Here is a 13,131-nt window from a genome sequence, read left to right as displayed (position 1 = left end):
TATAAATTTTTTGCCATTGATTCTATTTTGGATTCAGATGCGAATCAGTCTTTGTGGTACTGCTTGCTCTCTAATGTTCTCCAACAAAGCTCTGAGGCCTTCAAAGAAAGGTTGGATTTATACAGAGGTCAAATTACACGTACATCTACTCTATTAACTATATGTTACTACTGAAGACAATTGGTTGCACTGGATTGTATTTATGGGTTTCGGGGTGAAGAAGGCTGAATCCAGTGATGTTCTTATTTACTGTGTGTTAAAAAGGTTTCAAGATCATGTATCATTTTCCTTTCCACTTAGAATTCTTTGCGTTGGTCACTCAAATTAAGTTCCAATAAAAGACTTCAAAATTTGTGGTTTTCACCTTGAGAAAATGTAAAAACATTAAAGGAGTATGAAAACTAATCCACTGTAGAGCTGATTACCTGCTGAGCATCTCAAAGGTTCTTGTTGACACTATCTGGTCACTTCGTTCAGCGTGAAGGGGAATAGTCCAGTTATGATTCACCTGGTCAGATACAACAGAGGCAAAAATAATTCATGGTTTCATGAAGCATGGTGATAAACTAATAGCTATATGCCCTCATGGACACTCACCTGCTGAGTCCTCCTCCTGCGCTGTCCTGACTGCTCGGCCTGTTCTACCTGGATCAGGACGAACTCCTGGGTGCTGGGGTCCACAACCCTTCCCGCAAAAGGCCCTGCCACTTGTAACTTCAGCAAGGCATTATCATGGAAGTCTGTCACGTTCATGGCTGTGAGATGAGAACCGTCAAGAGAAAAATGTGGACACTTTGAATATTTGAACTGATAAGTCCTTTTGTTGAACCAGAAACTCTACCATGATAGAGTCCTCTTTACTGTGACTTTAATTAGGCTGGTAGGTTTATGACAGCCTGTTTGCAGCACCATGTGTCTACAGCACTGCACTAAGAAAGGATACAGAAGCTGTCTGTTGGAGAGACCGCCAGCATCCTCCAGGGGTCGTCCCGATCTGGATACATGCTGAAGAAGAGCTGAGACCAGATAAAAACCAGCAGTAAGTGTGCATTATGTCAATAACAAGATTTTTTAAATTATTGGTTGAAACTAATACGGTATTTAAACTGAGAGACTATAATTTGTGCCTCTGATAACTGTCTTTTTGATAAATTTTGTTTTATGAAGTGTGGATTCAGGAAATATATTAAAATTCATAATTAATTTCCTAACTTTAATTTGCAGTTCCAAATATGAACACATATGCAAATTAGGGCGCAAGTTATCTATCAATGGGTTCATCTAAGGTTAATTAATCGTATTGATTGACTAATGATTAACTGATACGAGACCATTTTCTTAAAAACTCTAGTTTTCTCTTGTGTCAGGAGGGCCTTTCCATGAAATGAAGGGCTATTTTTCTTTTATAATATGCTGAATTTTAAAAGAGGCACATTATTATATTTTAACAGTTTATTGTGCCACCTGTATTAAATACTGAATGGATAAACAGAAATGGTGGTTTCTCACACATTATTAAACTTGGACATATATATAAAATATCACAAAATAGGAACCAATTAGGTTACTGAATAGAAACAAATACAGTGAATAGAATAAAATCTATTAAACACTAATAATTCCCACAAAGCCCTTACCATCAACTGAGCTTTTAGCATCATGTCCTTTTTTATCATGTTACCATTTTTTGCAAAATGCTTTCTGCTTTTCTGTCATCACATCCTTGCCTTCTGAGCAGATCGGTGAGTTTTGGTTGAGACGTTGACTCTGCTCCACCATGCAGCCCGGCTGAATGGGAGCTATTTAGCTGACAACTTAAGGAGCTTGCTGAGCGTTTATATTTAAAAACTGAACCCCATAGAGAGCATTTTGCATCCTTGTCGTCATTAAACAGTGCAAAAACAATCTCACACCGGACTACATTTGCTCCGCTTCATGCTGCCACCACCATGACTTTTTTCTCTTACAATCACTGTGGTCTGGCTCCACTTTAGAATGACCAGCTGGGCCGTCTTCTGGATGGTGATCATAATACAACACAGAAAGAAGGTCTAAGTGGACGTGATCAGTTACTCGGATGGGACAAACTTTAATCTAATCAAACATTGATTGACAATTAATTGGAAGCCGATTATTTCCCTAATGCAAATTAGGAAAATGTTGCATTGCTATTTCTGATTTCAGTAGTGGAAAGAAGACAAATTTGTCAGCCTTGTGTGTTTTCCCTATCTGTCTCCTATATGAAGAAGACGTGCTGTGCTGGAGGAGGAGTAGAAAACAAGCAAAGACAACGTAGATCATTCTATTTGGTGTTTTCTATTGAAATGGAGGACCATCCATACTCTTTGCCCAGCGAGAGGGAAAAGAAAGTAACCAAGAAACGAAAAAGAAGTAATAACCGGGAGAATACGAGAGTCTATATTGGCTATTATTACCAAGTGGAGTTAATTCATGAAGGAGCGGGAATTTAAAACAGATGTTTAGGTTGCAGACTTACTGCTGGACAGCGGTTAAGTTAATTCAATATAACAGTGAGGTTTATTTTTGGCTTTATGTTAGAAACAGGGCAGTGTAGTCCAGCATCTTCTCTGTCCTCCCAGCAGAGACGGCTCATTCATTCATCACTCTCTCAGTGTGTATGCAGAGAGATATTGTTCAGCCGGCCGGTTCACGCTTTCTGTAGAAGCGGGTCTCTTTACTTGAATTTATAGTTGCTAATTTTAGAGCCCAAATAAGCGACTGCATGTTCACAAATGAACCCCAATAAACCACGACTTACGGAATTTACAAACAACTTTAGAAATAAAACAAGCGAGAATCTCACCTAAAACAGCAGTTTTCTGAACAAAAGCATGCAGCTCTTTTGGTTCTGAAATTTGAACTGAATAATTTGCTTAAGGAAAGAGCTGAGTTTATAATCCATCGTACAAGACTTGCATATTATGATCAGGGTGAAAGATCAAGCAGGCTTTTGGCTGCCAAATTAAAATTAAATGAATCCTTCTCTACTATCAGTGCAATCCAAACACCATCTGGATCTGTCACTTATGACCAAGATGAAATAAACAATACTTTTGCAGAATTTTATTCTCATCTTTATACGGCCGACCCCGCTGCTGATATGGATGTCCTAAAATCATACCTGTCAGATCTTAATATGCCATCACTGACTGGTAATGACGCAGAATCCCTTGAAACACCACTTACGCTTTTAGAACTTAAAGAGGCATTGGGCTCAATGCAAAAAGGGAAATCGCCTGGCCTTGACGGACTACCCCCAGAGTTGTTTTTAGAACTCTGGGATATTATTGGGCCACTGCTTTTAAATTCTCTTAACCATGCTTTGGTCACTGGCTCCTTCCATCGTGACCAAAATACATCTCTCATATCGGTCATACTAAAGAAAGATAAACCGTCTTTAAAATGCAGCAGTTACAGGCCAATATCACTTATCACAACAGAACTGAAGCTGTTTGCCAAGGTGTTAGTCAGAAGACTGGAACCATATGTAGGTAAATTAATCCATTGTGACCAAACAGGTTTCGTAAAGGGTAGACTAGCATCTGACAACATCCGACGACTTTGCCATATATTACATGCTTCAGAGTCAGTTACACACCCTGCAGCTGTTTTCAGCTTAGATGCACTTAAAGCGTTTGATCGAGTCAGTTGGCAATATCTGTGGCAGGTTTTGGAGAATTTTGGATTTGGCAAAACATTCATATCAATGATCAAAACACTTTATGCTAACCCTTATGCAGTAGTACAGACAAATAATCTTTTGTCCAAGACATTCTTATTACAGCGTGGAACTCGGCAAGGCTGCCCACTATCTCCTCTTCTTTTTGCTTTGTCACTCGAACCGTTAGCCCAGACAATCAGATTAGACGCGCACATTTCACCCATTATTGTACAAGGAACACAGCATAAAATTTCACTTTACGCTGATGACATATTACTTTTTTTTACTGAAATTTCTAAATCTCTACCTCAAATAATCAAAGTCTTCACACGGTTCAACCTATTTTCCGGTTTACAAATTAACTGGGATAAATCCCTCCTCATCCCCCTAAATGCCCCTGCAAAACAACTGACTTTACCGGCCGTTCAACATGTTCAATGGCATAACTCCTCATTTACATATCTAGGCATAATTATAACCAATTTCTCAGCTATATCACATGTAAATTACAATAAACTGAAAACAGAGATTGCATTGGACACTCAGAGATGGTCCGGTCTCAAGATGTCATTGCAAGGCAGAATTGCGATACTAAAAATGAATGTACTTGGCCGTCTGAATTTCTTGTTCTCTATGATCCCTATCTCTCCACCAATTAACTATTTTGATGAGCTGAAGTCCTTGACTACAAAATTCTTGTGGAATGATAAAAGAGCTCGTATACGCCTTTCCACATTACAACGACCAAAACGCTCTGGAGGTTTGGCAGTGCCTGATTTTAAATTATATTATTGGTCTTTTCAAATAAAGCATTTGACAGTTTGGTGTAACAGAAATGTTGTCACTCCCTGGAGACAGATAGAGGAAGAACTGGTAAAACCACATAGGCTGATGGACATATTATTTTGCGGGCTGAAACCTAGGTCTGTGTGTAAAAAATTTGGGCCAATCGTAGGTAACTCCTTGAAAATTTGGTCGTCTGTCCAGAAACATATGGGATGTAATTTAAAGCTTTGTAACCGTTCTCCTGTTTGGTATAATTACAATTTACTGCAGCATTCTGGCCCCTACTTTAATGGCAGTTGGGCTTCCGGAGGAATTCACACTCTCCAGGATCTGTATGACAGAAATGGTCTGATCTCACTTCAAGAGCTTAAAGAGCGCTATTCTCTACCTGGGTTTCCCTGGTTTCTGTATCTCCAGTTGAGATCTGCAATACGTGCCCATGGAGTCCCGTGGAATTCACCTTTACCCTCCCATCCGTTAGAAGTTTGGATTTCCTCTCAAACGTCCTCTACTAGATTAGTGTCAACTATTTACAACGAAATGCTATCTAAGGGCGTTAAACCATTGGGAGTCATCAGTTCTTGGAATCGTGAATTTGAAGGTCAGGGTTTTAATCTGGACTGGGACAATATTTGGATCAACATACCCATCACGTCTAGGAATCCAGCACATCAACTTATTCATTACAAGTTTGTGCACAAATTTTATCTCACACCATTAAGACGTTTTATCATGAAACTGACAGATGATCCCCACTGTCCAAAATGCGATCAGAACACTATTGGTACATATCTTCATGTATTCTGGGAGTGCCCCCCTGTGTATAGCCTGTGGTCCAAGGTGCATAGTTGCCTTGAAAATATTGTAGGATTTCCCATTCCTATGCATCTCCCACTGCTTCTGTTCAATGATGACTCCGTTCTTAGTGACAATATCAGATTGACTCAGAGGAAAATTGTTTTCGCAGGATTAACTGCTGCTAAAAAGACTATAATACACTCATGGTTTTCCCCGGACATCCCATCAGCAAAAGAATGGATAAATCACTTTAGGGACATTGCCATTTTAGAAAGGTCATTGGCGGTTGTACACAAAGCACGAACATCTACTGTGCAGGCATGGGACACTCTTATCGGTTCTTTGGCTGACATAACATTGTTTGCCTGTGTATAAGGGATTTTCTGCCTGTGTGATGTTTGAAGTTCGGATCATCTCTTATCCTCTACCTCTCCTCACGGTTTATTGGTGTACATAATGTGTACATGCTGGACTGTGTGTTGATAATTATGTGGATTGATGTGTATGTACATGCAGTTAATATTTCCCTTTTCTCCAGTGGAAAGGCAATGGCACTGTTTTTGTAATATGTTTAAATTGTTCAATAAAAAAAAAAAGTCAAAAAAAAAAAAAAAAAAAAAGAAATAAAACAAGCGGACTTGGCAACAGTACCGTAGCCATTAGCTATTAGCAGTAGCTAATACATGGAGGACGTGTTGACATTATCACATTTATGACACTCCGCGGCTTCTGTGGTAGCCATTACACACTTAGGTTGTTTGTAATTCATTTAGCGCACCACTAGATGGTGCGCCAGTGTGATGAGTTTGTTAGAGTATATTAAGGGCTGGTTGAGAAATTGCTATACATCAATAAAATAGTCCCTTTAAGACGCGCTTTAAATAGATTACAAACTTTTTAATAATCACCTCATTCTATGGTAATCACTACCATGGTAATTCTTATGGTAATTGTCACAGAACATTTGTTTAAAGTATGTTGCTTTTGTCTTTTTGAAATGACCGTTTAGCTACTTACACTGCATAGAACAACGATTGCAAACATGACAACAATCTTGGACACTCTGAGGCAGCATCTGAAGGGAAAACAAAGGCAGGGCAGAAATGCATGTAGAGGTCTGCTGTCTATCCATGGTTTCAAACTTAGATCGACCTTATAATGTACATTTGCAATGTAAAGATAATTACATGATAATTAATCCAAGTAGAGAAAAAAATAATATATAAATCTATCTTTACATTATTGAGATTTTATCTAATCTTTTTAGCTCTTTGCTTGTGAAGATATTTCCCTCTCCAGTGCTTTTAATCAAGACACTGAAAGAAAAGAGAAGACTAAATACTTTCAGTCCTGCATAGAGCTATCCGTGTGTCTTACTTGATGCTGCTGGTGAGCCTGAAGCTGCGATTCAGGTTCTCCAGGGTCTCGTACTTTTCTGAGGAGTTGGAGCGTGATAGGCTGGCGACCTCGCTGCCCAGGCGATAACGTCTCTCAGTGTCCATGCAGCAGTTCTCCCATGGTTCCTCTGTTCCAACAAAGCTGGGCTCATGGACAGTCATATAGGTAATACTGAAAGAACAATAATCCCAATCAGTCACTTTTGGCCACTAAATGTTCAGTGTTAGAGAAAAGAATTGTTCTGGGAGTACAAAACCAAGGTAGATAGTTTCAAGATTGTCTTTACGCACCCCCTTGTTAAAATGTGAAGTATTTGTGATTTAATCTGTACAAACTGAATTGTAAAATATCCGCTAGAGCAGGTGTCTTCAAGCCTGGTTTTCAGGACTCACAATCCTGCAAGTTTTAAATGTCTCCCTGCTTCCACACACCTGACCTATAAAATGGGTGATTAGCAGGCCTCTGCGGCCCTTGATGGCTGCTGAGGAGGTAATGCAGTCATTTGATTCAGGTATGATGGAGCAGAGACGGATCTAAAACATGCAGGACAGGGAGTCCTGAGGACCAGAGTTGAAACCTCTGCACTGGAGGGAAGTCAAAAACATAAAAATGCTGTAATAACCTGGTTGTATAATTGTGCACACTCTTTAATGTTTTTTAAAACACTTTTATTAAATTTCACTGTTCAACCTGCTTAGTTTGGAGTTTTTCCTCTTCATTTGCCCAATCTACCACACAAAGACAAATTGTGATGCTTGTCCAAAGCTGTGCCGTCAGGTTTAGGTCTGGACTCTGGCTTCACCTTCCTTGTGTCTGGTTGTATTGGATTTGAGGTTGGACTCACTCGGGGCTTGAATTACATTTATGTTACCAAAAATCTAAGGTTTTGGGTTAAAACTAACAGCTATTAGAAACTGTTCATAATTTTCTGCACCTTGAGAAAAATCCCAGTTCCATCTGAAGAAAAACAGCAGCAGAGCATAGTGCTGCCACCATCATATTCCTCTGTGTATGGAGCTCTTTTGGTGATGCTCACCATTGTTTTGAGCCAAACATACCTCTTTGACATGTGCTACAAAAGTATAACGTGGGATTGATCAGACCATAACCACACATGCTTCCACAAGGTGTTGGGTTATTTAAAGGAGCTATAAGGAATACTGACACCTTGTGGCTAAAATCAGCACAACAGCTTGCCAATCAAATGGTGTGATGCTCTTCTGAATTTTTACTTCCACAGGATAGATATGTGTTCACTTCTCTTACTAGCTTCCATGTTTGCAGGATTCTGCTTTTCCCCCCAAAATAAAATATCAAATGCTGCGCTCAAGTTTGGGAACCCTGGGAAATTTCATATGATTGGCTCAGGAACCAGGAAGTAAACACGGGCTATACCAAAGTAGTTCCAGACCATTCCTCTAGGTTTGAAAGGAGAAAAACATGAATAAGACATTGTTGATGGAGAGGACTGATTGTTTATAGGGAATGCTACTTCCATCTCAGGTGGCAATTGAGAATGATTTATGCAAATTTTACAGTAAATACCTTACTTATTGCTTCTTTAAATCAGTCCAGAATGTTTTCTTTAAAAAAAAAAAAGATTTGTCTTCCAGCCCACCTTTATTCCTGACATATGGGGAATACAGTAGACTGCTGTATATAGAACAAAATACTTTTTCATAATTTCCTGCTGCTCCTTTATTATTCCAGGTGGCTTCATTGAAGCCGCTCTAATAATTTTTTGCCTAATTTTGGAAATTCACAGCTATTCCACGTTTTTACCCTTTGCTAGTGGAAGTTGTAACTGTGCCATTATATATAGACATAGTGTTTTAGAGTCTTGGTGATCTTTGTACAAGTTGAATATTTCATTCCTTTCTAACTAAGGATGGGTACCGAATTACCGAACGAATTCCATCGATACTACCGGGTACCGATTAAAATAAAACCAAATGGTACCATGTTTCGGTATCTAAACACATCACTGTGACAATAAGTGGAGTGGGTGATGAACACAAGAGGGTAATGACATCAGTAGTTGCTGGTCCAGTCAGCGAAGCAAGCATGGCTGATAGGAACCGCTTGAAAGTATGACTCCACTTTTCAAAATGCGATGGAGGATGCCCGCTGCAATATTTGTGACACAAAGTGCAAGGCCAGCGATGGGAATACTTTTAATCTGAGGAAGCACCTGGTTACTGCTACCAATTTAGCAAATTTGTTGCTATATTTTGTGACTTTTCAGACCTCTGTAGCAAAAAATTTTCAAAAAAGCGAATAGCGAAAAATCTAGCGACTTTCTTCTGTGTTATTGGTGACTTTCTGTGAACACACCAATGCCAAGACGGCAGTGAGTGCTGCTGTAAGCTCCTTCCCACTTCTCCAAGCACTGTCTCACAAACAGCTACTGCTGCCTTGTCCTGAACCCAGCCTGCAGTCAGAGCAAAGAGAGGAAAGAGGAGAGACTCTCCGTTTCCATGTTGCAAATGTATCCCGCCCTGGATTACAAAGCGGAATAAAATCTATTATTTTTAATACAGCCTTTTTTTTTTAGAAACTGTTGCACTAAAATAATTCCCTAAATTTGATTCACACACAGCTTTAATCCCTCATTTACCTCCTTCACTCTGGGTGCCTCGAATAACTGTTGTTTGGTAAACATTTGTTTTGTGTGGTATGGATTCAGGTAATGTATTCAAATTCATAAATTATATCATAAAGTTAATTTGTAGATTGAAACAAGTTTATATATTGAGAAATGACTATGTTTAATTAAAACACATTTTATCATTAAACTAAAAGAACCCACTAATGACTGAACTGAAGACAGAAGACAGACGTAGAAAAACAAAGATCTAACAGAAGTAAGAATAACCTAACTGGATCCATAATGAACAGAATACTAAATAATTACAGGAAAAAATAAGGAAGGAACAGAATCTACAGACTAATAAACAATACAAAAAAGTCAAAAGATTGACAGGCTGCACGATCCCCAGGACTCTCTCTTCAAGGAAAAGTGAAAACCAAAAAATGAAAAGACCTTCTGCTCCTTAGCAACATTCCTTATGTACAGTATAGCATAGTTGCAACACAGAGACTATCTGTTATTTTTACGGGTAACAGAAGTGAAGGAAAAAAAACAGACTCTGTCACAATTATTCTTTTAATAGCGCAAACCTTTCTGATGAACTTCCAAAATATGGACAGCATATGAAATGCTACACCAGGGATAAAAAAAAACCACTAGATCACTGTTACAGAGCTTTAAAAGACCCAAACCAGTCTGTAAGCAGGGCTACTTTGGGACCTTCTGATCACTGTCTGCTTCTCATCTACACCTACAGGCAAAAACTAAAAACCTCTAAACTTGTGGATAGGACCGTTAGCAAGTGGACTGAGCAATCAAAGCAGATGCTACAGGCCTGCTTTGATTGCAAAGATCGGATGTGTGTGAACCTTCATCCACTGACCTGAATTTTTTACTGACGCTGAGACATCATACATCTGTTTTTGTGAGGACATGAGTGTCCAGACCGAGACCTTTCACACGTATGACCAAAATAAGCCATAGTTTCCTTCACATCTGAGTAAGTTCCATAGACACAAGGAAGAGGCTTAAAGCAGCGGGGGCCAAGCCTTGTATAAACGGGCCATGAACAAACTCACCAAGGAGATCAAAGTAGCTATAAGAAGCTCCGGCAATAAGCTGAAACACAGTTTTTCAACTAATGACCCAGCCAGAGTCTGGAAAGCTTTGAGAAACATCACAGCCTATAGGAGCCTGACTCCTCACCTTGCGCGGAATGCTCGTCTGGCAGGTAACCTCAACACCCTCTACTGTAGGTTTGAAAAGGAGCCAATCATGGCACCCACCAACTCATACATATCATACTCTGACATGAACCAACCAGTCTTTCCCTTCAGACCCTCTACCTGGATTTAAGATGTCTGCAGAAGATGTTAACAGGCTCTTTTAGTATCAAAAGACACATTTCAGGACCGGACAATGTCTTCCCATCATGCCTGAAAGCTTGCACTGATCAATAAATCTATCTTCACTGAGACTGTTAACAAGTCTCGACCTGTGTGAGGATCCCTTGTGCTTTAAATGCTCCACCATCATCCCAGTTCCCCAGAAATGCACCATCATAGGATTACATGACTACAGGGTTTTAGCCCTGAGACTGTGGTCAAGAAATCATTTGAGTGACTGGTGCTGAAGCATTTGAAGGAGATAACAGGCTCCCTACTGAACCCCCTGCAGTTTGCTTATCGGGCAAACAGGTTGGTGGAGGATGCTGTCAACCTGGAACTACACCTCATCCTGCAACACCTAACCACCCAGAACCATATGCCAGGATCCTATTTATGGACTTCAGGTCAGCCTAGAACGCCATCAACTTAGACATCCTCCACCACAAGAATCATCTGCACCAGCTGATGGTTTTTGTGCAGGACCAAGACACCAATGTCATCTGTCAGATCCGAGAAGGTGACAAGCCTGCATAGAGACTGGTGGGATTGGGTGGACTGGATTATAAACCCCACCCTGACTTGTACTCCTCAACAACTTTGTCATTGACTTGTTTGGAGAGCTCCTTGGTCTTCATGGTATGATGCCTCTTGCTTAATGGTCTTTCAGAAGGGGTGTATTTATAGCGACTTGTCATGTGCCACTTAGATTGAGCAGAGGTGGACTTCCTGTCATTCCTTATTTCATTGCTATTTCAATTTCATTGCTAATTGGTTGCACCAGAAGTATTTAGGGGCTTCAGAGCAAGCGTATGCAAATGCTAACTCTGAAAAAAAACATTTGAATGACAGGTTGGAATGTAAAAAATTGGTAAGAAGCCAAGGGGGTGAATACTTTTGCAAAGCACCATAAATCTCAGTTAAGTACTTAAAATCAAAAGGCTGAGGAACTGCTCACCTGTCATCTTGAGAGAATCGCAGCAAAGGTGACCTTTCTGTGAGGTTGGCTGAATTGACTTTTCCTCTGAGAAGGTTGACAGCATTGAAGTTATTCCTGAAGCTAATAAAGCAAAAGGACACAGTGAGTTGAAATACCCAAAAAAAAATACAGTGAGCAACTGAGTGGGATTAAATCAGCACAAGACAAAACCCTCTGCTGTGGGTCATTTTTGCTTTTTTTTTTGTTAGCTTGACGGTCACCTGGGGTTCTAAACCAAGAATCACAACCACACACAATAGTACCATACACGTCTTTTATGTTAATGTTACATGTTATACAATACATGTTTATTTATTATGCTTGTTTCCACAACCTCAACAACTTCCACACTTAAATGGTATGTAGGAGATGCTGGCAGTTTCCTGGTGTGAGGTTTGAAGCCAGTATGAGAGCTCTTGATACAGCCCAAGGTCTGTACTGCTTCCATCCTCTTGCATTTTTCTTTTTTCTCTACTGTCTGTCAGAGTGGGAAGTTTCCTCCTGTCCATATATCTTTAGTTCCATCTGCTGGTCGACTCGCAGTCTGGCTTTCAGGGTCACCTGTCCAAAGATCCTGGTGGACACTTTGAGAGCCCTGTCCACCCAGCAGCTGCGGCCAATCGGAAAGTCAAATGAAGGCGAGGGAGCTTTAAAGACCAGCCCTAACCTTCAGTCAGTTGTGCTTCATTGCGAGTATATTAATGTTTGCTTACTATGCTGATCTTTCTCTTTCCAATTGTTGTTTCGGCTTTGTTTGAGTGAGTTTGTGACATTTGTTGCCAAGTGACTTTGTGGAAAACCTTCACTGGTGGTATGAGTCACTGATTTTAGCTTCTTCCCCTTTGTTTTCTTTTGGATATTTTGCTTTTGCATTCTATTATTATCAGTTTACTCTCAAGAAGACATGTTTCTAGTTGTGTTTTAGCTCCTTTTTAAAGTGAACTCTGAGTATCGCTAATTTTTTGTTTTATTGCTCATATATTGAAAATGAACTGTCACCTATTCTACTAAACAATCGTTTCAGCTTTGTGATTTATGTTGTGTCCACTATGAGTTGGGACAGTCTCTTAAAGTCCAACAATGGCAAAAGAGCATACATTGTCAGCTACATTGCATAGGTAACCCAAAATACACACACACTGACTGAAAATATTACGTCATCTTCTGATAAATAATGGTGATATCATAAAACTAAATTTATGTATAATTGATATTTTGACTCTGAAACATACATATATAAGCAATCAATATACCCAACTTTTTATTAAACTCTTCTTATAGCTTGAAAATAGCTGAATGCTGGGAGAATAAAACAGCAGTTAGCTAAACAAAGTATTAGACGGTGGTAGTGAGTGTTAATCTAGTTTTAAAACATTTTCTAATAGATTTTTTGTCCACCAAAAGTGTTTAGTAATTGTTGATGTTACTATAAGAAGTATAAACCTAACATTTACTGACATGTATCCACTCCCTGTTGCATAGTTTAAATAACAGTGTGACTCATTATGCCCTA

The 13,131-nt window shown here is 39.5% G+C and overlaps 1 protein-coding gene across 1 annotated transcript in view; it reads right to left on the bottom strand.

Annotated features, from left to right (window-relative positions):
• The window catches only part of oca2 (oculocutaneous albinism II), an 81,603-nt gene that overhangs the window by 57,723 nt on the left and 10,749 nt on the right, over positions 1–13,131 (bottom strand). The window contains exons 4-9 of the mRNA XM_036141536.1: positions 11,598–11,699; positions 6,644–6,835; positions 6,284–6,341; positions 944–1,016; positions 598–755; positions 426–508 (exon numbers count right to left, since the gene is read on the bottom strand). Of these exons, the coding sequence (XP_035997429.1) occupies positions 426–508; positions 598–755; positions 944–1,016; positions 6,284–6,341; positions 6,644–6,835; positions 11,598–11,699 (666 nt within the window). The remainder of the gene's footprint in view (positions 1–425; positions 509–597; positions 756–943; positions 1,017–6,283; positions 6,342–6,643; positions 6,836–11,597; positions 11,700–13,131) is intronic.

Source organism: Fundulus heteroclitus, chromosome 9, assembly GCF_011125445.2.
Source record: "Fundulus heteroclitus isolate FHET01 chromosome 9, MU-UCD_Fhet_4.1, whole genome shotgun sequence".
Lineage (NCBI taxonomy): Eukaryota > Metazoa > Chordata > Actinopteri > Cyprinodontiformes > Fundulidae > Fundulus > Fundulus heteroclitus.
The sequence above is the reverse complement of the archived record's forward strand: the minus strand, read 5'-3'. Positions and strand labels throughout refer to the sequence as shown.